Here is a 26335-nt window from a genome sequence, read left to right on the forward strand (position 1 = left end):
TAGTGAATGAGGTTTTTTATAACACCCCTGCCTTGTTTGTTGTGGAAGTTGGAAGATCTGAATGAAGTAGAGAACTCAGGAAGAGAGAGGGTTGTGTCATGGGTGAGGTAGTTGAATGCCATCCTGGATTCCATTTTCACTTCTCCCACCAGGTTTGTGTGTGATGCTGAGCAAGTCGTTTAAACCAGACTTTTCATAGTTGGCCGCTAGTTGTCTTCCTCATTTTCTTGGTGCTGAATTTTCAGAAGGCTTGAGCATTGTAGTCAAAAGGAGCTGTGCTTTGAACATACTAAGTACTATTAAAAAAAAAAAACCTCTATGTAATTTTAAACAAATAAACAAAACCAAAAACTCAGTCCGAGCTGTGTCAAGTTGGTCGTCTAAAATTAATGGACACTTCCCCCAGTTTTGGTCATACACAGAGATGATCAGTTCCCTATCTGTAAAGTGGGGATAATATACCTTATTGGGATGCTTTGAAGATTCATTGATGTTTGTGAAGGACTTGGATACTTTAGTGAGAGCACCATAGAAAAACCCATAAGGAAATGAATAATTCTGTATTCAGTGAAGAATTTGGATGGCTTGCAGTAAATGATAATTGGGCTGCACTGAATGATGATGGTTAAAAGAAATATTGAGTGATTACATGTTCAGTGGGTACAGTTCTGTGCACTGAATGAGGCAAGGGTCCAATGGAAAAAATAGTATGTTGGGGTGTAATTAAAGACTGTATCATAATATATATGCCTCACGTCAGTCCCCGGCAAAATCATGGAGCAGGACCTCAAGGAATCCATTTTGAAGCACTTGGAGGAGAGGGAGGTGATCTGGAACAGTCAACATGGATTCACCAAGGGCAGGTGATGCCTGACCAACCTGATTGCCTTCTATGATGAGATAACTGGCTCTGTGGATATGGGGAAAACAGTGGATGTGACTTTAGCAAAGCTTTTGGTACGGTCTCCCACAGTATTCTTGCCACCAAGTTAAAGAAATATGGATTGGATAAATGGACTATAAGGTGGATAGAAAGCTGGGTAGATTGTCGGGCTCAATGGGTAGTGATCAATGGCTCCATGTCTAGTTGTCAGCTGGTATCAAGCGGAGTGCCCCAGGGGTTGGTCCTGGGGCCGTTTTTGTTCATCTTTATTAATGATCTGGATGATGGGATGAATTGCACCCTCAGCAAGTTCGCAGGTGACACTAAACTGCGCGGAGAGGTAGATACGCTGGAGGGTAGGGGTAGGGTCCAGAGTGACCTAGACAAATTAGAAGATTGTGTCAAAAGAAATCTGATGAGGTTCAACAAGGACAAGTGCAGAGTCCTGCACTTAGGAAGGAAGAATCCCATGCACTGCTACAGGTTGGGGACTGACTTGCTTATCAGCAGTTCTGCAGAAAAGGACCTGGGGATTATCTAGTGGACAAGAAGCTGGATATGAGTCAGCAGTGTGCCCTTGTTGCCAAGAAGGCCAATGGCATATTGGGCTGTACTAGTATGAGCATTGCCAGAAGACTGAGGGAAGTGATTACTCCCCTCTCTTCGGCACTGGTGAGGCCACACCTGGAGTATTGTGTCCAGTTTTGGTCCCCCCAACACAGAAGAGATGTGGACAAATTGGAGAGAGTCCAGCGGAGGGCAATGAAAACGATTAGGGGGCTCAGGCACATGACTTACAAGGAGAGGCTGAGGGAACTGGGGTTATTTGGTCTGCAGAAGAGAAGAGCGAGGGGAGATTTTATAACAGTCTTCAACTACCTGAAGAGGAGTTCCAAAGAGGATGGAGCTCGGCTGTTCTCAGTGGTGGCAGATGACAGAACAATAAGCAATGGTCTCAAGTTGCAATGGGGGAGGTCTAGGTTGGATATTAGGAAACACTATTTAACTAGGAGGGTGGTGAAGCACTGGAATGGGTTACTTAGGGAGGTGGTGGAATCTCCATCCTTAGAGGTTTTTAAGACCCAGTTAGACAAAGCCCTGGCTGGGATGAATTAGTTGGTGTTGGTCCTGCTTTGAACAGGGGATTGGACTAGATGACCTCCTAAGGTCTCTTCCAACCTTAATATTCTATGATGCTAAGATAGCCAAACTAAAGACTATACAGTCAGCCTTAATTCTGGCATTTCCTAACTTTTGAGTGTTTCATTCTGCAATCTTAATGTTGTTCTAATGTGTTTTTTATCTGGATACATCGACATACACAGAGTGACCAAGACTTCTAAAAACCTGCTAAGTCTATACTTGGGTACCATAATATGGACCTTGGTGACCAACTTTAGGCACTCATTTTTTCACATTTTTATGTTTTACATCTTGACCAGTCTCTTAATCCTAAAATGTGTAAATTTGAGTAAAAGATTGCGAGCTTGAAACTAAAGAATTCCAGATATAGCTCTGACACAAAGACTGCCTCTGAACATGATTAGGTTTTCTAACTATTTTGTATGTTCATTCCCCAGTTTTTTTGGGCAGGAGGATAATACCTCAGGGAGGTGTTTTGATCAATTAGTTAACATTTATGAAATATTTCTGAAGATTAAATATTATTTGTGTTTACTTAAAGGTACTTCACATTTGAGAGGTACTTTTTCATCTCAAGTTTGAGAGCCTATGTATAGTAAATTTTACTAATGAATAGGAGCATGAATATAGTAGTGACATAGGCATTCAGTGACAGACTGGATAAACTGTCCTGATTTTAGGAAGTACTACAGATTTCAACTTGTAATAGACCTACTTTCAAACTAGGCATTGTGACCTAGTGGATAGTGCATTGGACTGGGAATTAGGAGACCTGGGTTCTTATTCCCAGTTCTGCTGCTGGGTTATTGTGGGCAAGTCACTTGACCTGTACCTCAATTTCCCCATCTGTAAAATGTGAATGATACTTACCTCCCATTCTGAAGTACTTCGAGTCTACTTATGTAAAATATTATAAATAGCTAGGTGGTGGTAATATTATTATTTATTATTATATTTTTGCAGTAATTCTGATTAGGTACAAACCTCTATTTGATTATGAAAAATATTTCCCACAGTTTCAGAACTCCAGTTGTAAAGAATGACTTCCCACCAGTGTGTCAAGTATCCACTCCATATAATCAGTTTCCATATTTCCAGCCACATACACCAGCAACTCCATTTCAAAGCCAAATTGACTTACAGGTAATGTAACCTGAATTGTATCTCCTTGTATTTGAAAAATATTTTATCTGTTTCCAAGATTTTTCAGCCCCATATTTATCTTGATTCAATAAGGGAGAAGTGGATGTGGTTTTTTGTGTAGATTTAGTTCACTTTACATTAGTGTCTAAGGCTATGGTAGATCACCTACCTGGAGCAGGAATGAGGTAGAGTTCATAATGCTCTAATTAGAAAAGAATAACTGTTTCTACCTCTGTGCCATTTTGCTGATACATATATATTAACTACATTAGGTCAAGGCTCAAAAAATGCCTTAAACCATATAAAAAAAGATGATTTCTTTGGAGAATTCAGTCAATATCTGTGAAATCTAAGCTTCGTTTTAAAGGTGGAGTGGAGGACTTTTTAATCCTTTACAGTTGTGAAAGTAGTCTTCCAAATGTAAATTAATACAAATGCGGTGATGTCTTCACGGGTTTCCAACAGCTCGCTCCTGTATATCTCTGCTGCAACATGCAACTGAATTAAAGTAGAATTATCTATTATTGATTTTTCCTGCTGTTGTTTTAGACCCTTTTGGACAGAGACAAAACTGGCAAGAATAAGGTGTGTTTCACTCTGCTCAGGTTTGGGAGGTACTGGAGCTATTTGCTGCTGAGAAAAATCCACAAAGAGGCTAGCAGAAGGGTAGAATGGCAGAAACCTCCACCTTCACAGCATCCAGCAGGCTTAGGGAGGCAGAGGGAAAAGGCAAATATAGAGATTATGGTCCTCCTCCCTGCTAGTAGCCAGTGTGATTTGAGGGGTCAGTTTCAGAAACATGTTAGTAGGTGACTATCTGAAAAATGGAATAACTAAGAGCCCAGGGACCGTATCCTGGTAGGAATCCCACTACTTATGGGGCTGGGGAGTAGGCTGGACTTCACACTAGGGCATTACTGCTGGGCAGTGGGGCCCATCTTCTTAACTTTAATCCTCTGGCTATTAGGTGCCTAAGAATTTTTTCCTCTTTTTTCAAACCCTGTGCAAGGGGGAGGGGGGAAATTGATGGGATAAGTCAGAAAAGAGAAGTAGGGGAGAGGGGGAGAGAGAACATGAGAGATGGATATGAAGTGCACAATATGCAGAGAGAAAGGAGGAGTATAATGGAGTGGAAGGAGGAAAAAAGGAAACGTTAGGACTCCAGAAACAGTGCAGGAAAACATGACACTTTTACTTTAATATAATAGATCATGGTGCATAAAGGCAAAAAAGGAAAGAAAGTATACAGAAATAATGAACATAGTAAGCTTTTTTAAACTTACTGAACAAAAGTGAATTGACAAAATATGAACTGAACGTTGTACAATATTGTTCTATTCTTTTAAATGCAAGGGTTGGCTTTGGATACATGGGAAGTATCATTACATATAGATATATTTCTGTCCTCAAGTCCTTTTAGTGCTCAAGTTATTAAGTGTTGGATGGATTTTTCAAGCCCTGAATTAAGTGCTTTGATAGGGAAAGCCACAAAGATTTTTGTAATTGTATTGTTACTTAGCAATACTGTGATAATCTTCATCAAGATTTCAAAATTTCCATTGGGGGAGTAAGTGTTATCTCATAAGTCTATGTTGCTGTCCGAAAATCTTGATCATGTCTAACAGTAGAAGTCTGCCAATTCTGATAATTGCTAAAATCACACAACCTTACTTTAGTCAAGAGGGCTTCTCAATATCTAGATCTGAAATCTACCATTGGCTGAAATTCAAACTGACGCCCATATGTGTTTTCATAAAACAAATGCCATACTGCTTCCACTTTAAATTAAATACAACTTTTTTTTTTTTTTTTAAACTAGTGCATATTTTTGTAATCCAAAGGCAAATTTCAGAGTGGCTCAATGACACAACTCTGATCTGGTCAAGAAAGTGTGTATGTAACATAAGATTGTAGCTATTAAAAATTAATTAAAACTGTTCTTAAAGCTGTCTCATCAAGTAGCATCTTATGAAATGCCAGAAGTAAGATTGCCCATGAAATCTTACTTTTGTCCCTTGATGCATATACACTGATTAATTAAATTAGCTTGGCTTTTTTTCCCCCCACAGCACTCCTGTTCAGGGCCTGGAATGTTTGCAGTGCAGTTGGAATATTTACAGTACTAATGAGCAAGCTTCTAGCAAGTTTCACAGCACCTGCACAAATAGCCATTTTCATTTAAATTTTTCTGTATGCAGGTTTCAGCTTCTATACCTTCAAATGAATGCCTGGCCATTAAAGGAAGAGTGTACACCATATTAAAACAAATAGGTAGCGGTGGCTCGAGTAAGGTAGGAGATTTTTTTAACCTTTAAGACTAATGGAGCCCATTATTTGTAATGTGACTACTTCTGTTCAAATATTTAGATCATGGGTGTCAAACAGATAGGTCATTTGCCAGAGACAACCTGGATGATGTATTAGGTGACCTGCATAATATTTTCGGATTCTTCAGAATCTTACTTTTTACTAAGTGAAAGCTTAGTTTCTAGCCCTCCTGGCTGCGGGGAACATTCCAAATGTGACCAGAATTTAACCACTATAATAATGTCTGCCTGAGTCTGCAGACAGCCTGAAACAATGACTGGTGTGAACACCCATGGCTCCTATTATCTAATTGCCATATCAATTTTCAAGCCCAGTGATGACCTGTTAATGTGAACATTAGTGACTTTAATCACTGGTCACTTTAGTGGATGGAATAGGAGCAGTAGGTGGGAGTGAAGCACCTTGGGTTGAGACCTGGGAGATGCTAGAGCAGTGATTCTCAAACTTTTGTACTGGTGACCCCTTTCACATAGCAAGCCTCTGCGTGCGACCCCCTTATAAATTAAAAGCACTTTTTAATACATTTAACACCATTCTTCTTTGAGTAGTGTCCCTATGGGTGCTCCACTGTAGGTGTATGTATGCCCCTATGCCTCTAATCGGAGATTTTTGGTAGCAGTGTCCCATTGAGCCCAGGCATGTTCCCTCCCTCCTGGTCTGCCTTGAGGCTATTTAGCACAGCGTGGGCAAATCCCCCTCACTTCCTTCTCTACCGGAATGAGCAGTTGTTTCTTCCTTATCTGTGTCATTAGCATAAATAGTGTTTGTTTTGTTACCTTTGTTCTCCTTAAAAGTAATTAGGCTAGTGTTTCTTTTTTATTTTATTTTTTGGGGTATTAAAAAAGAGAGAGAGAGAGAGAGAAAAAGGAAAGATCTTCAGTTTCCTGCCCTTTCTGGGGGCATTCTTCCCCCCACCAATCTAGTAGACTCATAATTTTTTATTTTCAGTTTGGGGGAAAAAAAAAAAGTAAAGTAAAGACACTGTTCTTCTGCATTCCTCCCTGCTAGAGGATGACAACCCCTGCCCAGGGGCATGCCTGGGTCTTTCTGCTCCAAGTGGTGCCTCTCCTGCCAGGAGTCAGTTCCTGTAATGGCCAGACACTCTCACTGTCCCTGGGAGAGCCTCACAGAAGTGCTTTACCTGCCACAGCTAGAATGGCAGCCTCACAGGAGCTGGGAGCTGAAGTTAAAACTTCTCCATATGGAGAAAACACTTCAGTCTGCAGGGGACCCCCGTGGGTGCTGATCATCCACAGAACCTTCACTTCAAAAGGGGTCGAGTGGTGAAGAGGAGAAGTGGGGAGGGGGGGAGGAAAAAAAAAGCCACCAGTAGACTCCCCCTGGAAAGGCTCATAAAAAGAGCTCCTCTGAGCAACTGGCCAGCCAGAGGGGTTCCCCAGAGCTGCGACCTCAGCAGGAGGACACCAGCAGCTCTGAAGCAGGCACCCGAGAAGGGGTCTCCTGCTGTGAGCTCTGGTCTGCAGCACGTCCCCAGAGCAGGGTTCCAGAAACGCCAGGGGCTTCCACAGTCATGCTCTCAGGCAACAGTACCGCCCCAATTACCATACCATCTCTAAAAGAGCGGCACAGAGAAACCATTTGGTACCAGGTGCAACAAAACTCCCATATAGGAAGTGTTCTGCACCTTCCCAACCATCGATACTGACAACATACTACAGACACTCCTCTGTGGTACCACGTGAGCCCATGGTAACACACTGTGCTCTGGTACTCAGGAGACCTGTGGCCTCAGTACCCAGAGAGGGACAGTTACCGTACCATCTCTAAAATAATGGCACCAATAAACTTTCTGTACTGGGCACAACAAAACTCTCATTTAGGGAGTGCTCTTCCCAACTATCGGTACTGACAACATACCATGGACACGCCTCTGGGGTACCGAATGAACCTACAGGAGGTGGCAGATACACATCACAAGTTGGGTGTGCAGAATTTCCTCCACCTTTTCATCTAGAATTGTCCTCCCAATTAACGAGGCAATTTTTGTCCTACCAAAGTCATCTCGCAGACACCAGCCTCCATTGCACCATCCAGTATCAGAGTGTAGAAAAACAAAAAAGAATAATAATAATAATAAAAAACCCCTACATCTCTACCCAAAGAGGCAGACTTTGTTTTCAACATCCGCAACCCAACTCTATCATAGCGGATGTGGTTAATGCACGAAGCAAGCAACATGATGCCAAGTCAACTCCATACGATCAGGCTTGGCAAGATGGCGTATTCATCGACAACATTACTGTTTAGAGTCCTAAATTACCAAACTGTCATGGCCAAAGACAATTTTATTAATTATGGGAAACCCAGTTTGTTTCTGGAACATTACTGGAAACCCAAAAAGAACAAATTCAGACCATTCTTAGAGACGGTCACTTAATAGCCAGACTGGTCCTAGAGACAGCACTGGATGTAGCTGTTACAGATGCCCACCCAGTCTCCATGACAGTGGTACTAAGGCGGGTTGTGTTGTGCTTTTTTGTGGGGTTTTGTTTTGTTTTTGTTTTGGGGGGAGGGCTACACCTCTCTAGATTGCCCAAAGAGCTACAGACTTCCAGTTTGAAGGACCAAACTCTTTGCAGAGAAGATGGATTTTTTCTCCACATACTGAAGGATTCTTGGACCACGTTACACTCCTTAAGAATCTACACTGTGGGACAGAAGAGAAGATATACCTCTCAACCACACCACAGGTCACAATCTTCTCAATACCCACCATCTCAGTGCTGTTATGAGCCAGTGTAAGAGGACCAGGGCTCAAAACTGGGAACAGTCTGCACTCCAGTCCGTGACCTCTCAAACTGCCTCTTTTAAAAGCACTTTTGATGAGCTAGTCGAGGGCCTGAACAATGATACCTTACAGCATCAGCTGCCATCTATATACCTGTCACGCCACTCGGAAGTCACCTTGCCCTACTTCAGAGCAGTTAGGACCAGCTGTAAAGTAAGGAGATTGATTTCTAGCCCTGAACCTACAGGGTGCCTACTTCCGTATCTCAATACAACCATCGTACAGGAGATTTCCTACTGCTTACCTTTGGGGCAGGATCATTTTCAGTACAGACCGCTCCACACAGGGTATTCTCCAAGGTTCTCTTCATTGTAGCAGCATACTAACCCCGGTTCAGTGACTAGACTTTATCAGCACCAACCTTGATGCAGTACAAGCGAGAGCATTCCTCTTGCTATCCACATTCACCACCCTGGGACACAGGTCTCCCTAATACGCGAGGGAGATCACCTACACAACCACAAAGTTCAAGACAAATGGCCTTCCACAGAAATGACCTTCCATATCACTCTTTTGGGGCTAAGGGCTGTCAGGAGTGCCTGTGCACACTTTCTGCTTTTCATCAAAAAGAACACACAAAGGTCATGATGGACTTAATGTGACCTGTATGTTTTGTATAAACCACCAAGGAGCTGCTAGATCTCCTTCCCTCTACAAGACTCAAGCTTTGGAATTGATGCACCCATCACAATGAGCTCATCTCACCTATCTATCTAGCAGGGATACAGAACGTCACAGCCGACAGTCTCAGTTGCAATTTTTCTCACGACAATGAGTGTGTACTGAATTCAGAGGGTGCTTAAAGATATATCTGCCCTCTGGGGAACCCTGACTATGGATCTCTTCATTACTTAACGGAACAAGAAAGGTCCTTGTTACTGCTCCAGGGCTGGCCTGGGGAAACATTCACTGGCAGTTGCCCTCATCTTCCCATGGGACAGGGACCCACTTGTATGTCTTTTCCCAGTTTCCTACTCTATCCAAGATTCTGTTGAAAATTCAATGAGACAAAGCGAGAATTATTCTGATCGCCTCTCTTGACCATGACAAGTCTGGCTCCCTTTCCTGACACAGATGGCAGTATGCCCTCCTGTTTCTCTTCAGCCCATCCCTCACTCGCTCTCTCAAAACAATGGGCTAAACCCTTCACCCCAGCTTGCAGGTCCTCCACCTCCAGGCTTGTCTCCTTCTTAGTTCCAAGGCTTAGAGGCAGAATCATCTGACAAGCTGAAAGATGTGTTGCAACACAACCAAAAGTTGACCGCTCGGCATACTTATCTACAAAATGGAAACGACTCCAAGTTTGTGTCATTCCAAACACACAGACCCAACCTCATCTTTCCTACCTCTGATTTTGCACTACATTTTCAACTCTCGCTCAGCTCCCTTAAGGTTCATCTCACAGCAAAATCAGCTTTGCTCACCCATTAATGCGTAGGTTCTTTAAGGGCATTGGGAATCTCTTCCTGCATGTGATACCACCCGCTCCCGCCTGGGACTTTAACCTAGTTCTCAGGGCTTTGACTAGACATTCCTCTGAGTCCAGGGCAACTTGTTCTCTCTTTCACCTGTCAATGAAGACAGCATTTTTAATTGCCATCACCTCAGCTAGGCACATAGGAGAAATAGTGGCCCTGGTGGCACATTCATCATTCAGCCTTTTTTTTTAAGACAAAGTAAGTAACTCTAACGCCATAGCCCTACTTTCTCTGCACTTTCCATATGAATCAACAGATTCATCTCCCTGTTTTTTCCCAAAACCACATTTTGACAACTGGGAGATAATTGTGCATATGCTAGATATTAGAAGGACATTAGCATTCTACTTGGACAGGACTAAGGACTTCAGGAAATCCCCTGAACTCTTCCTTTCGTCCACTGAAAGATCCAAAAGCTCTGTGATATCGTCTCAAAGACTATCCAGATGGGTCTCTAGCTGCATTAATCACTTATCAAGGGTGCAACTTGCTTCTGTCCAGAGTCCATACGCACTCCACAAGGTCAGTTTCTACCTCAATTACATTCCGTAGGAATACCCCATCTCAGCAATCTATAGAGCAATGACTTGAGCCTCTGCCCATACTTTCGCAGAACATTATGTGATCACTGAAGATTTGGCCGCTGACACCGTCTTTCGACTCCACAGTACTCTCTGTCGTAAAAGACTCCATTCCGAAGTCCCAGCCTCCAGTGGTGGGTACTGTTCGGAAGTCACCTACAGTGGAGCACCCATAGGGACACTACTCGAAGAAGAAGAAGAAGAAGAGGAAGTTGCTCACCTTGTGCAATAACGATGATTCTTCAAGATGTGTGTCCCTATGGGTGCTCCACAACCCGCCCTCCTCCACTCTACTTCGGAGTTCTCTATAGGGCTCTGCAGTAGAGAAGGAAGTGAGGGAGGTTCATCCATGCAGTGCTAAATAGCCTTGAGACAGACCACGAGGGAGGAAGGGTACATGCGTGGGCTCAATGGGACAGTGCTACCAAAAATCGCTGATTAGAGGCGCAGGGGCACACATACACGTACAGTGGAGCTCCATAGGGACACACACATCGAAGAACTATCGTTACTGCCCAAGGTGAGTAACTTCCTCTTATAAATGCTGGAGGCAAAGCAGGGTTTGGGGTGGAGGCTGACAGCTCATGACCTCCCATGTAATAACCTCGCGACCCCCTGAGGGGTCTGACCCCCAGTTTGAGAACCCCTGTGCTAGAGGGAAAGAAATGCGGAGAAAAGAAGACAGGAGATTTTCTGAGACAGGGAAGGGGAAAGGAAATGGAGAGAGGAGGATGGGGAAGGAAGAGAAACCAATAAAAATAGAAGAGGTGCATCCTTTTTTACTGCTTAGTGAATGTGACAAAGCTCTGAACAAATAATGACTAAAGTCAGTGGGAGTTGGGCACCTAAATCTCTTAAGTGCCTCTGAAAATTTTAGGCTAGAGTCAACAAAAATTAAAAATAGGATTCCTTCTCCCCCCCCCCCCCCCTCCCCAGCTTTATCATGTATAAATGCCCGAGAGGCTGTTTATCTAGTTTTTAGGAGTTAAATTTTCAAAGGCTCCTTAGACATACGAGTGATAACAATTTTTACCTTTTTAAGACATCTGTCTCTGGGAGTTTCTAGCATCCCTTCCACCTGCCAGCAATGGGGACTTTGGATCAACAGTAACTGTTAAGTCTCTCTGATATGTTGTCAAGGCTGAATCGTCACTCCGAGTGCAGAAGGTAGGGGCCTGCAAGGATTCTAAAAATTAATATGTGCCACTCCAGGCTTGAATTAATCTCCCAAGGTTACAGCTTTTCTCTGACCTTTGCTTGGTAAATGCTGCCAACACCCAAATGCAAAAAAAAAACCCCTTTGAACCCAGGAAGGAGTACTTGGAGATTCCTCCGTACCCTCAAGCCCTTTCACCTCCCTCCTCCAGGGAAGAGCTGAGAAAGAAAACAAAGGAAATTAGCTATGGCTATCAGCTAATCAAACAACATGCACAAATCTCTTAGGACACCAAAAATCCAATTCTGTTCTTAAAAAGGTAAATTTTATTAAAAACAAAAAGGGAAAAAATACATCTGGAACTTAGACTTTTGATAGATTTTAAAAGAGCAATTCCAAAAACCAAGCATCCAAAATAGCTTTCTTGGGGGTTCAGCTTAAAGATTACAAGCAAACAAAAGCATCTGGGGTTAGCACAGGGGAGATCCACAAGCCAAAATAAAAAATAAAAGAAATAACCCTAATCACATCTTTTTAGACATTCCCTAATTTTACTTACATATCTGAGGCTCCAGATAAGTAGGTTCAAGGTATGAATTGATAATCTATAATCATACCTGGCTTAAAGCAGGTTACAACATTACTGCTCTGTGTCCCTGCAGCCCAGAGAACAACAGACAAAGGGAAAGTTTCTTTCCCAAATTTAAAAGTTCTGGCCTTCCCATTGGCTCTTTTGGTCAGGTGCCCATTCCATTTCTTTTACCTGTGGGCTTGTTAACCCTTTACAGATAAAACAAGCAGAGAACAGACACCGAGGGATTTTACAGCTAACTGGCTGACTGGGTGTTCATAAACAGGGGTTTCCACGCCCCACCCCCCCCCCATTTATCACGTATGTGAAGTCCTGTGGTACCAATAGGTGTTGTGGTACCAAGTGATGCTGCAGCACCAATATATGATGCGGTACCAAGTGGGGTAGTGGCACTGAACTGGGTTGCCACTGCCAGCCAGTGCCACATTCTCCTAGAAAGGAGAAATCCTCAGAGTTCTCCTCCAGATCCTCTAAGATGAGGCTCTCTAGTTCCCCTTCCAGGGATTCTCCCTCAAAAAGACCTCTGTCTCTGGACAGATCTATAACCTTGGAGATACCTTCCTCAAGGCTTGGTACGATAGCACTAAGATGCTCCTCTGATGCAGGTGAGGCGAGAAAACACCGCAGTACTCAAGGTAAACAGGGCTCTGGGAAGAATCTGGTGCTGTTGGCTGGGGTGTCGCTAAGCACAGATCAGTACCATTGCACCTGACTCTAGTCTCCATCATGGTACTGTGTATGCCTCCAGCCTCTTCAGTGCCATCTACAAAGTACCATAAGCCTCTGGTACAGTCAGAAAAGGACAAACACCCGGTACCACAACGCTGTTCAATGCCATTATCCCACTTGGTACTGCAACATCTATCAGTGCTGCAGCACAATTCAGTACCCCAGGATTTTAGGTACCAAAAAGACTTAACAGTGACTGCTGAACCAAAGTCTCTGTTGCTGGCAGTTACCACGCACCTTTCAGTACTAAGAATCTTTGGTCTCCAGTTCCTTTTACATCCCCAGTACCGTCGCCTCCCTTTTCTGTGGGAGCTCCTCCATTAGAAGAAGAGAATGGTGACTATGAACTTCCCTCCACTTCTTCCATTTCATTGCAGGATTCTCGGATGCACCCTTATGCTAACCCTCTCCCATGAAAGGGTAGAGATGTTGTTCTGGGGCCTCATGACTTCTGATGGGAGCAACCCTGGATGCCACTCCCTCCCCCATGTGGACCTCTGGCCATATTGGGATCCCTGGCCAGCTTATCCACCATTTTCTAGGGCCCCAACCCTATCCCATCAGGATAATATAGCGTTCCAAGCTCCTCCTCCCGAGGAACAGGAGACCAGGGTAGACACAGAAGCCACGCCTCAAACCACAATCTTTTTCTTTGCCGAATGAGACTCTGATGCCTCTTCCTCCACCATCAATGGTTGATGATTTTCAGCAGTTCCAGGACCTCATTAAGCAGGTGGCAGACTCTCTGCAGATACCCCCTGAGGAGGTCAGAGAATCCCAACACAAGCTGTTGGACATTCTGCACTTTGTGATACCCTCTAGAATTGCCCTCCCTATTAGTGAGTCTCTGCTGGAACCATTTAGCAAACCTTGGCTACAATGACACCCACTTGTAAAGGGCTGCCCATAAATATTATGTCCCCATTATGACTCTGAATTCTTCTTCTCTCGCCCACTTCCCAATTCTCTGGTTATTGACACAGTGAACAAGGAAGGCAAACAACTCTGTTAAAAATCCACCCCCTCCAACAGAGATTGTGAATTATCAAGTGCTGATAGCTAAGTACAACTTCACCAACTACACAAAGTGTGGGTCTTTCATTGAACACCTTTCTCCAGATAAAAGGGAACAATTCCAGGTCACTGTTGCTGAGGGACAGTTAGTGGCAAGAAGATTGTTGCAGGCAGCTCTCAATGCTGCAGACACTGCAGCCTGTTTCATTTCTACAGTGGTGATGGTGCATAGGACTTCCTGGCTACAATTGTCTGGCTTCCACAAAGTCCAGAATATGGTAGAGGATTTCCCATTTGATGAACTGAAGTTTTTTGCAGAGAACCTTGACAAATCATTACATACTCTTAAAGATTCCGGGACCACTTTTCGCTCATTAGGCACCTACACTCTTGCAAACAAATGGAAGGTCAGCAGATTGCAAACAGCTGAAAGATCCTACCCTATGCAATTCTCTGGATTTCAGAGACCCACGGAATTTCCCAGGAAGGAGGCACAGGTTCAAGAGAAAGAGACCTTAGAAACCCATCTGATGTGGCTTCACAACAGATTTCGTCATCGAAATGACACTTTTGATGGGACAGTTGAGGGTTCGAATTCCCCTCTCATTAACCTTCCAGCTTCATTGTTTTGCCCACCTTCACCCATTTGGAAACTGACTCTCCCATTTACAGCGTGCATGGGAATATATCATCTTGAACAAATGGGTGCTGGAAGCAATATCAGGCTACACCACTGACTTTCCCTTCCTCTCTCCTCCTTGTTCTCCTTTCCTGCCCCTCTTCAGGGACTCCTCTCACAAGTCCTTAGTAAGGCAGAAAATAAACACTCTGGTTAGGAGCAATAGAACCAGCACCCTCTCAACGCAGGGAAAAGGATTTCTATTTGAACTGTTTCCTCATACCAAAGAAGAGCAGCAAGTGGAGATCAATCTTAGATCTGAGACTCCTAAACAAATTTGTGAGATCCACAAAATTCAGGATGGTGACCCTGGAAGCTATAATTGCATCTCTAGATTCAAGGGATTGGTTTTCTGCCTTCAACCTCTAGAATATGTATTTCTATATAGTGATACACCCACCTCACAAGAGATTCCTCTCATTTGTGGTAGGCCAGGATCTTTTTCAGTATCTGGTGCTCCCCTGGCCTCTACTCAGCTCCAAGAATGCTGTAGAACAGTGTTTCTCAACATTTTTGATACCGGGGACTGGCTTGCTGTCATCCTAAACTGTCATGGACTGTTTGAGAGGGGAAAAAAATGAATGGTGTTTCACTGGTATTTCTTGCTCTTTTTTTCAATATTGCCAGATACTTCTTTTTTTGTATTATCTGCATGTAAGGCATTTTTCTTTCTTTCTTACCAACACAGGACCAATACTCCAGTTCTGTTTTTGTTAAAATAAAGTCCAGTTCAATCAATTATGTGATATGAAAATGTTAATTTGATTTTTAAACATTGTTTCAAATGAAGGGTACCAATAACTTTGTCTGCAATTGTATACCTCCATTTTAAAATAGATAATTCAATTGATTCAGTTTTAAAACAATAATAATAATAATAATCAGATGGATTCACTCACCATACTGCTAATGAGATTCTTGTGCCTATCTTGTAGACACAAGTCTTTCAATCCGGGGATGAATATTTGACAGGGACACTTGGAGCATCTTTCCAATGCTCAGCTGATTGCGGTTTTTTGTTTTCATTGCAGTCATTGCTGAAAATCCAATTTCACAGAGGTATGTGGAATGGAACACGAGCAAAGTTTTGACAGCGAGTTCACTGTGTTGTGGTTATTCACTTCTGACTGTGATCCAGAAAACAGGTAGAGTAACTTCATGAAACTGTAACTTCGGACCCTCATCACTTGACAGTTCCAACAACTTGTCCTCCAATGATGGTGAAAGAGAAGTCTCAGTTTCTAGAGAGGAGAATTGCTCATGAACCCATTGCTTTCCTTTCCGTGGATCAGAGTCTGATAGGAAATAGTCCTTGAACTTTTGGAGAACTGATTTTAGAAGGGATACAATTATTTCACATAGGAGAAGCAGATCCCATTTCTTGCATTTCTGGCTAATGATGACAGTAAAGATGTGGAACATGTCATAACAGTCGTGCCTGACTCTCTCTTTCCAGACTTGAGCTTTATTTTTTAAAGGCTGTGATCTTGATAGCCAATACAAAGACACTCAATATACTTCCATGCATAGAGAGATTGAACTGATTAAAGTGATCAAATATATCTGCCAAATATGCAAGTTTGGCAAGCCATTGTAAATCCTGAAAGTATGCTGTCAGAGGGTACTCTTTTGAGACAGAAAGGCTTCAAGTTCACACACTCGGTTTAATATTTTGCCATGGGATAACCACTGCACTTCATCGTGTAATAGTAAGCGATGGTGTTTGGACCCCATTTCTTCACACGTTGCAGCAAAGATGCGAGAACTAGTCCATTTGCTTTCACAAAATTCACAATTTTAACAACTATACCAAGGACATCATTAAGTTCTGGAGATCATTTCTTGACTGCCAAGACCTCTTGATGAATAAAGCAGTGTGTTGCTTGAGCAACTGGTGCAACTTCCATCACTCTTGCTACTACCCCTGAATGTCTGTCTAACGTTGTGGCTGCTCCATCTGTGCAAGTTCCAACGCAGTGGTCCCACTCAAGCCCGTGTCCTGTCACATAGTTGTTTAGGACCCAGAACATTTCTGCACCTTGTGTGTTTTGTGGCAGTTCTTCACAGCAGGGTTCTTCGCATGAAACGCCTTCATAGGCATAACGCACATAAACAATAGGAAATGCTGCATTAGAAATGTCCACTGACTCCTCCAAATGAATTGCAAACCAGCTTGACTCCCACACCCTTTCTATCAACTGAGCTTTGAAATCTTCTGCAATATCAGTGATTTGATGCGAGACATTATCATTTGACAGTGGAATGCAGCTTGTTTTTTTGGCAGCTGCATTACCCAAGACTTTGTGACAGGCATCTATTACTGAATGCATGATTAGCTCTTCACCACCTGTAAATGGTGATTTGCATTTAGCTATGTGTAGGGACATCAGATATGATGTTTTTAACAAATCTTCATTAAACGTTACTGCAGTGTGCAATATTTTCTTTTGCCCCTTCACTTCTTGTTTCCATTGGAAGAATTCCACTGGCTTTTCTTTTAAATGTGAATGTTTGTTTGGTTCTTTTTCGAGTGCTTGCTCGTGTCCGTTCCATTGTAGGTGTGTGTGCTCACCACATGCACCAGTTCTGGAAGTTTTTCCCTCAGTGGTATCCGTTGGGGACCGCTCGGTGCCCTCTGGGGTGGTGCCTGTATGGCATGGTATAAGGGATGTTGCCAGCTCCCCCTACCCTCATTTTCTTATTACCGCCAGTGACGGTGCTGGAACATCATCTTGCTTCGACAAGCTTCTTCTTTCTCAGTCTGATTCAAAGTTTTCCCTGTAAATAGTAAAAGTTATTCGTATCCCTTAGTGTAGTTAGTTAGTTAGTCTCGGATGGGACTTGGCCTAGGAACGGGCCATGCCCCGATCCCCAGGCTTCAAATCCTGAGATCGCTGTAAAAAAACTATTCCCATCAGCGATCCTTATAGTAGCTGTCTGAGATGCCTGGGCAAAACCCATATCAGTGATATCCACCCCGGGGCATCTCAGCTCCCCGGTGTCTGGAATGCCCTGGCAGATTGCCTCAGCAGGTCCTTCTCTCCCCATGAGGGTCACTCCACCCGGAGGTTATCCAGGTACTCTTCTGAAGGTGGGGAGCTCCCCAAGTGGAGAAACTCAGTCTCTGATGCCTTCCATCTGTCGTGGGAAAGAGATCTAATGTACGCATTCCCCGCCGATTCCGCTGGTCAGCAGGGTCCTAGCAAACGTCAAAAGAGAGAAGGCAAGAGTCATCGTGATCGCCCCTACGTGGCCTCACCAGCACTGGTTTGGCACGCTCATGGACCTGGCCTTAGTTCCCCCATGGCCACTATCTGGATCTTCTCGCAAGACCACGGTCTGCTCCTGCACCTGCCCTTCCCTCCTTCCACCTCATGGCTTGGTTGCTGAGTGGCTGAACCCGGAGGAAAGGGCCTGCTCCAGCCAAGTACGACAGGTCCTCTTGCAAAGCAGAAAGCCCTCCACCAAAGCGACTTACCTGGCAAAGTGGAGGCAGCTCTCCTGCTGGGCGGAGGAGCGTGTGCAGTCACCTATGCAGTCCATCCTCAATTACCAGCTCCATCTTAAGTAGCAAGGCCTCGCACTTGCCTCCATCAAGGTGCACTTGGCAGCCATAGCGGTTTTCCATTCCCAGGTCCAAGGCAAATTGGTGTTCTCACATGACATGTCCATCCGGTTCCTGAAAGGACTAGAGCGGCTCTTCCCACCTGTTTGGGACCTGATTCCACAATGGGACCTCAACCTCTTCCTCTTGAGGCTCACAGGGCCCCCCCTTTGAGCCACTGGCCTCCTGCTCCTCATCTCCTCTGTCATGGAAGGTAGCTTTTCTTGTAGCCATTACCTTGGTGAGGCAAGTCTCCAAGATTAAAGCCCTCACTTCGGAGCCCCCGTACACAGTTTTCTGCAATGACAAGGTCTAGCAGCAATCCCACCCAGCGTTTTGGCCTAAGGTGGTGTCTCACTTTCATGTTAACCAGAATATCTTTCTCTGGGTTCTCTGTCCAAAGCCGCACTCAACTGCAGAGGAGAGGCGGCTGCACACCTTGGATGTCCAGCTTACCAAGGCCTTCCGCAAGTGGACCCAACTCTTTATTGTGACTGCGGACAGGATGAACCTACCAGTGTCTTTGCAGAGGATCTCTAACTGGATCACATCGTGCATCCAAATCTGTTATGAGTTGGCACTGACAGAACCACCACCTATAATAAAGGCCCACTTGACCAGGACACAAGTGTCCTCGGCGGCCTTCCTAGCACATGTCCCTATCCAGGACATCTGCAGGGCTGCTACGTGGTCATCAGTACACACATTCACGACGCATTATGCCATTACCTAGCAAGACAGAGATGACACTGGATTCGGCAGAGCTGTGTTGCAATTGACATGTTTGTGAACTCCTACTCGCCTCCGGTGGCACTGCTTGGGAGTTACCTACAATGGACGAGACATGAGCAAGCACTCGAAGAAAAGACTGTTACCTGTTTCGTAACCGGTGTTCTTCGGGATATGTTTCTCATGTCCATTCCATGACCTGCCCGACCTGCCTTCCTTCCCCACTATCGGAGTTTCCAGCAAGAAGAAACTGAGGGTGGGGGGAGCCAGCAGTTCCACCATACGGGCACCACTGCAGAGGGCGCCAGAGTCGGTCCCCTACAGATACTGCTGAGAGAGAAACTTCTGGCACCGGTGCATGTGGTGACCACACACACCTACAATGAACAACACATCTTGAAGAACACCAGTTAAGAAACCTGTAATTGTCTTTTTCAATGTGTCGAATCATTTTTGAAGGTTTCAGAGCATTTGCTTAGAGTTGTGCTACACACAACACAGAGTTTTCAGACGTTCTAAATCCTCACTTGCAACAAATCCATACTTAATGTAAGACTAATCGTATTTTTGATCGAAGGACAAACATTTCCTTTTCTCTTCCACCCTTCTTCCTTATCATGTTTGGAGTTACTCAACATCTCTGTTTTTCTGAACTTTTGTTAGTCCCAAAAAATCAATCCAGAGATAACTGCTTTGACCGTGATATTGTCTGGTTTAGCTAAGTAAAAGTTTTTTACTAGAACTTAACTTTCACTCACTGTGTCAAAGTCAGATTCAGGACTCACATAATTTGTCAGACCACTCTGTTTATTAGCAAAGCGCCTTGCTAATGCACCCAGATGTGAGCCCCTCTCTGAGGCCCAAGATAACTTATGTTAAATTGGCTTTGGCTTAGCTGTATAAATAAGAGACAAAAGAAAGCAGAAACTGACAAATATACATATATATCTTATTTGCATACTAACATTTACCAATCTCCTAGCTCAGTAGGAACTCTAAGTTAATTAATTTGAGGACCCATTGTCTCACGCTCCTTAATGTTTCTCTTCCTGACAACTATATTTCAACAAACCCTTCAAGTAGCATTTCTTTAATGAATTATAATTTCAATATAATTCATTCTACTTTCACAACTGCTAACTACTTCCTTCCAACAAATGTATGCAAATGTGCTTTGCATATCAGCATGATGGCAATCAATGTCAATGCAGTTGGTTTGTTTGTTTATTTGTTAATGTTCAGAAATAATTGAATGTAGTGATGTGAAATGCAAGCACAAAAAACCCTTTGCATTTTAAATATTAATATTCTATGTTGGGAAAATCTCAGGAACTGGCAAGGAGGCTGCCATGAATTGGTGCCTGTCCCAGATCGGTCATTGAGAAACACTGTTCTAGAAGGTCCTGTCAGTAGTGGCTGCTTACCTGTGTTGTCAGGCTATTGTGGAATAGTTTGTGTTGTCAGGCTATTCCCCTACCTTGACGGTTGGCTACTCGGGTCAATCCTACCAAGAGGTGTTATCCGCCACAAGATCAATGATTCCTCTGTTTTGAAACTGGGCCTTCAGCTGAACATAAAAAAATCCATACTAACTCCTGTTCAGAACGTACAATTCATTGAGGCCTTCTTGGATTCCCTGACATCCAGGGCATCTTTCCCAATGGACAGGTTCTGGACATTATCGAGACTTTTGTCAAAAGCGATTCAGGACAGCTCCCAGACCTCAATAAAAAACTACTTCAGCTTCTGGATCACATAGCAGCTTGCACTGTTGTAATAGAGCATGCCGGGTTACACCTCCCCTATTTCCAGGGGTGGCTCAGAACAGTTTATTCGCCAAACGGACACACTCTAGACAAGAAAGTGTCTGTTCCCTAGCAGGTAAAACATTCCCAAGACTGGTGGAAGATTGAGCATAATGTAGGGGCAAGGGTCCCCTTCTTCCAACCAGTACTGACAGTAACCATGACCGCGGATGCCTTTCTGTTAGGATCGGGGGTACATCTCAGTACTCTGACAGCACAGAGCAGGTGCTCACCCCAAGACACCACCCTCCATATCAGCTTTCTAGAGCTCAGAGCAGTCAGAAATGCCTGTCTTCATTTCCTTCTTTTCATCAGACTCAGATCCATCAAAGTCATGACAGACAGCATGGCTTTCATGTTTTATATCAGTTGCCAAGGAAGGGCAAGATCCCGTTTCCTCGGGGCTGAGGCAATAAAATTGTGGAATTGGTTTATAAAGTATCACATAAGGATCTCAGTGTATCTACCTGGCATACAGAATGTCACAACCAACAAGCTCAGCATGTACTTCTTCGAAGACTGAGTGGGATTTCAATCCCCAGGTTCTGGTTGGAATCTTTTGGAGTTCAGGGTTTCCAGAAGTAGACCTAGAAACAAAAAATGTCATTTTACTCAAGGGGGGAGAGGGGGTTTAGCTTGCAATTCCCTGGGGGATGCCTTCCTCCAGCCTTGGACGAAGATAAACAAGATTAAATAGGACAACTCCAGAATCATTCTAATTACCCCAACATGGTTTAGGGAAGTATGATTCCCTTATCTGTTGCATCTAGCTCTTTTTCCCTCCGACAGATCTCCCAATCTTCCTCAGCTCCTGTCCCAGGACACCTGTAGTCTGACACATCCCAACTTTGGCAATCTTCACCTATAAGATCTGGTACCTCAATGGTTTGTGGAGCTAGAGTCATCTTGCTCTGCTGAATTACAACACGTTCTATTAACTAGTTGAAAATTTTCCACCAGAACTATTTACCTTCAAAAAGTGAACAAGATTTGGCCACCGGTTTGAACTGTACAGTGCTGATACCAAATCTGCCCTGCTTCCGCTTGTCCTGGAGTACCTGCTATAGCTTAAGAAATCAGGACAGTCCCTTAATTCCATCAAGGTTTATCTGGCAGCCCTAACAGCCTTTCATACTACTATCAAAGGGTTTTCTTTATTTTCTCACCCCATAACCACAAGGTTCACGAAAGACCCGGGGAATCTCTTCCCAGAGATAAGTTTCTGCTCTTATCTGGGATCTGAACTTGGGTCTCAAAAGCCTCACAACCCTCTTCTCCCCCCGCGCACCCCCCCCCCCATTGAATCAATGGCCACCTGCTCCTTCTTGAATTTATCTAGGAAAACAGCCTTTCTAGTGGCGCCTTAATGGCAGATCCCCCTCCCCCCCCCTTCGCAATGCTCTACAAGAATGAGGTGTCTTTTTACAACCATCTCCCGTGTTTCTTCCTAAAGCGACTTCCGAATTTCAACTGAATCAGATCATATACCTGTAAGTTTTCTTTCCAAAATCGCATACTTCCAACCTGGAGCTTGTTCTCCATACACTAGATGTCAGGAGGGTATTATCCTTCTATCTGAATAGAACTAAACTATTTTATAAATCCAATAGACTGTTTCAACTGCAGGCAGGTCAAAGTGCCCTGAGCTCAATCCACCAGATCATGCAGTGTCTTATGCTGAATAGATATGTAAATATTTCAAAACTGGCTTTCCAATCATACCTGGGAAGGTACTTAAACTAAATCTTATTCAGCCCTCTTCATAATGTTTCATCATTTGCAAACAGTTACTCCTCAACAGGATATGTGAATCAACTTTTTTTAAGCTGAAACCTCTGCATGAATTTAAACAAATCAGTTGTCTGGTGGACCTGAGAAGCTGGCATCCCTCCCACCCCAGCATTTGCATTTAATCTTGGAATTTGAACATGCATGCACACTCATGTTGTAATTACCACACCCAGGTGTTCTCAGTCGGTTTCTTCCCTATAAAAGTGCTAAAGGAGAAATGCAGGGATGTAATCTTAAAAACAAACCAACAAAAAACCTCGCTGATGTATTTGGATGCCAGTGAAGAAACAATTTCTGCACAAAAAAATCTTATACAGTATATCCAGATTACACATAATCTTAACAATTGTGATTTCAAAACAGTTTTGGATTTGATTTATGTTTATAGCCCTTCCTGCCAACCTTTTTTTTTTTTTTTAACAGAATTTTTTCTATACTTTTTTAATTGGCAGGCAGTTTTAGTTTTGTGTTTTGGACATCCATAGGTTCACTCTCAAGAGACAGGAGCCAAACTGCAGAGGAGGCAGCAGTGTTGATGTTGGCAGTTGACAAGGGGCCACACAGGAAAAACTGGGACTTGAAGTGTTGGTGGAGATGGAAATTTGGTTTTGAACTTGCATAGGCTACAGTTTTATTCCAGGGAATGGGACCTGGAAACTTGGATAAGTTTGGAGGAATATATGGGGAGAATGCAACAGAGGTGGTTATGGTAGACATGAAATGGGAAACGCAGCAGGAAGTCAGAAACTGCTGTTCTCTCTGGAAGGTGTTTAAACTTCATACAAAATAATTAGGCAGTAACTTTGTTACAGTTCTCTGTCCAATGGTCATTTGAATTTATTTACTGAGAGCGTCTGTTGACTATCTGATGTCTCTTCAGTGATCCTACTCCAGCTCTTGGTAGGTTGTTATAGAATCATAGAAGATTAGGGTTGGAAGGGACCTCAGAAGATCATCTAGTCCCACCCCGTGCTCAAAGCAGGACCAACCCCAACTAAGTCCACACCCTAACTTGCAGTTTTTAAGTGGGTTCAGCTGAGAGCCCAAGAACTGCCTGGGTGTAGAATCTAGACTACCTTCTGAATCCCTTGAGGTTGTTCTTCTAAGTGAAGTATTGTGGGGCCAAATAGGGAAACGTGTAGTATTTCCTCTGTAAACTAAAATGAAATGTTGTTTTCTTCCCCAAAAAATGCTGTTTGCCCATTTCTAGATGTGGTGATGGAACACACCACAAATTGAAGAAACATTAGGAATGCATAAAGAGGGCACTTTTGTTTCTCTGCTGTTTTGCAGGTGTTTCAGGTATTGAATGAAAAGAAGCAACTGTATGCTGTCAAATATGTGAATCTTGAAGAAGCAGATCAACTGACTGTTGAAAGTTATAAGAATGAAATTGCTCATTTGAATAAGCTACAGCAACACAGTGATAAGATCATCCGACTTTATGATTAGTGAGTAAACATTTTAAAATAAGTTAAATAAGTTTTCAAACTATTCCTCAAAGCAGTTACTCTCTAAAATTTAATTTCAGTATGATGATAACACTTATTATTTATTTTAGTGAAATCAGTGAACAGCATATCTACATGGTAATGGAATGTGGAAATATTGATCTCAATAGCTGGCTTAAAAAGAAAAAGACTATTAATCCATGGGAACGGAAGAGCTACTGGAAAAATATGTTGGAAGCCGTTCACACAATCCACGAACATGGTATTGCTAAATATTTCTAGATATTTGTGTAGTACATGTGGTAGAGATAAAACGGATTTTACAGAGTTTGGAGGGGTAGTTGCTCTCTGTGCTGGTGGAAGCTGGGAGGCCTTTTTGGATGCGTGGCTTTATGGCAGAGTCCTTGAGGTTTTGTTTATTTTGTGTATTTCAGAGCAACTCTGATATAGTCCAGAGGCCATACATCCCTCCAGAAATGAAGTACCACAGTAGTACTTTCTTCCACAACTTACCAAATTTGATCCATGTCTTCTTGACTAAGTTATTTGAATCTACCTCCATTAAATATCCTTCATTCCCATTTTCTCCCCCCACCCCACAGAACACATAACCGACTCCTAGAACATAAAACTAGTTGATGACCTATTCAACAAAGGTTTGGGGTTTTGGTTTGTTTTGGGTTTTGCTATTTTGTCCAGATGGCCTGTCTCCATTGGCCGTAGATGATGATGTCCAGGTGGCACACAGAAAATCTCTCTTTTCCCCTTCCCCTGTGTGTACCCAGAAATGGGAGAGCTTGTCCCTAGCTTGTTTCTGGTACCCTGGACCTCTTCTGCTTTTCTATTTTTCAGGCAGCCTAGCTCATCAGACTACACTTAGGATTTCTAGATTTACCACTTTCTGGCTGTAAACTGGACTCTAGTTCTATCTCAATGGAACAGTTCAGGGTGTGTGCACCCCAGTTGTCTCAGATTTTCCTTATAAGTAAAATTAGAGTTAAAGGGGCAGCTGCAAGCAGGTCCCACCAAGGCAAAGAAATGCTAAACAAAATGTCAGTCACTTGGCTGCAGCAAAAGTACTGAATTCTGCAGCATTTTGAAAAATGCCCAATTCTGTGACCTTGAAATCATAGAGCCCATGGGGCCCTGATTGAGAGTAATGGTGCAAATCATACCTCTTGGAGATATTGTTTGACTATCTGCAGACTCAGTTCACATTTTCATGATTTTTACTGCAATTGTTAAGGACTGAAAACATCTAATTTTATTTTTTAAATGAAATCTAAGATTCTACAGCACAATTCAGCAGCAAAGGGTGAATTTTGTATCCAAAGAATACATTGGTTCCTGCTCAAAAGTTTAATTGACACATTTGTGAGGAGAGCCACAAAATCATACATACTTGGTAGTTTAAAATTCATGTCTTAGTTGGATTAATCTTGGAGTTTTCTTACCTTGCAGGCATTGTGCATAGTGATCTGAAACCAGCAAACTTTCTGATAGTTGATGGAATGCTAAAACTAATTGATTTTGGCATTGCGAACCAAATGCAGCCAGATGTGACAAGCATTGTTAAAGATTCACAGGTGAAATATTTTTAGTAGATGGAGTACCATGTTTTATAAAATGTAATTTCTGTGTCTGCTACGTTAAGTGATCTACCAACCTAAAGAAAACAAACATACATCAGAATTTTGTGCTACACAGTACTTTTTATGTTTCTGTAGCTAATAAAACTAAAGCTACTGATAATTATTTAGAGCGAATTTCTGTGCATGCATATTGTTAACTTTAAAATATTAGACCACTGAAAGCCAGAGCATGGCAGAAATACTCACCCAGATTCTCAGTCTGGAAGTTGCTTTTCAAAGCTTTTATTAGACCACAAACTGTCAAAATACAATTTTCAGGTTAATTAGATTCCATTAAACACTAGGTTAATTTAAATATAAATATGTTTTTTATTACTAGGTTGGCACAATTAATTACATGCCGCCAGAGGCAATCAAAGATATGTCTTCCTATGGAGAAAATGGGAAATCAAGATCAAAGGTAACATATTTTCTGTGTGTGTGTGTATAAATTATAAAGAGGGAAATATTTCAGACATTTTGAGGAAACAGAAGCTTAGAATATAAAAACTTTCACTCTAACCAGAACATGGAGGAAAACTATCTCATCAAGGCAACTGGGTAGAGTCACTGGCCAGGTACATGCTTGCTTTTTCTTTGGAGGTGAAGGGGAGCAGGGCAGTCTCGAGTAGCAACAGATGGGAGGGTATGATTGAAGTGCTAAATAAAGAGAGAGATGGGGAATTGAGAAATTATGATCTCTGATCAAAAGGAAAGACAGGAAGAAGTAGATTGAAGCTAGAAGGAAAGGAAGATAGAACAGTCGGAGACTCTTGTAGAATAAGATAC

General features: G+C 43.0%; 1 protein-coding gene across 2 annotated transcripts in view; it reads left to right on the plus strand.

The window, feature by feature from the left end:
• Positions 1 to 26335, plus strand: part of TTK (TTK protein kinase) — an 86614-nt gene that overhangs the window by 39224 nt on the left and 21055 nt on the right. The window contains exons 13-18 of one of the 2 annotated variants that reach the window (XM_073336522.1): positions 3043 to 3169; positions 5368 to 5460; positions 23758 to 23915; positions 24026 to 24177; positions 25377 to 25501; positions 25887 to 25967. In XM_073336522.1, the coding sequence (XP_073192623.1) occupies positions 3043 to 3169; positions 5368 to 5460; positions 23758 to 23915; positions 24026 to 24177; positions 25377 to 25501; positions 25887 to 25967 (736 nt within the window). The remainder of the gene's footprint in view (positions 1 to 3042; positions 3170 to 5367; positions 5461 to 23757; positions 23916 to 24025; positions 24178 to 25376; positions 25502 to 25886; positions 25968 to 26335) is intronic. The other variant, XM_078852124.1, reaches the window with a different exon arrangement.

Source organism: Lepidochelys kempii, chromosome 3 (genome assembly GCF_965140285.1).
Source record: "Lepidochelys kempii isolate rLepKem1 chromosome 3, rLepKem1.hap1, whole genome shotgun sequence".
NCBI lineage: Eukaryota > Metazoa > Chordata > Testudines > Cheloniidae > Lepidochelys > Lepidochelys kempii.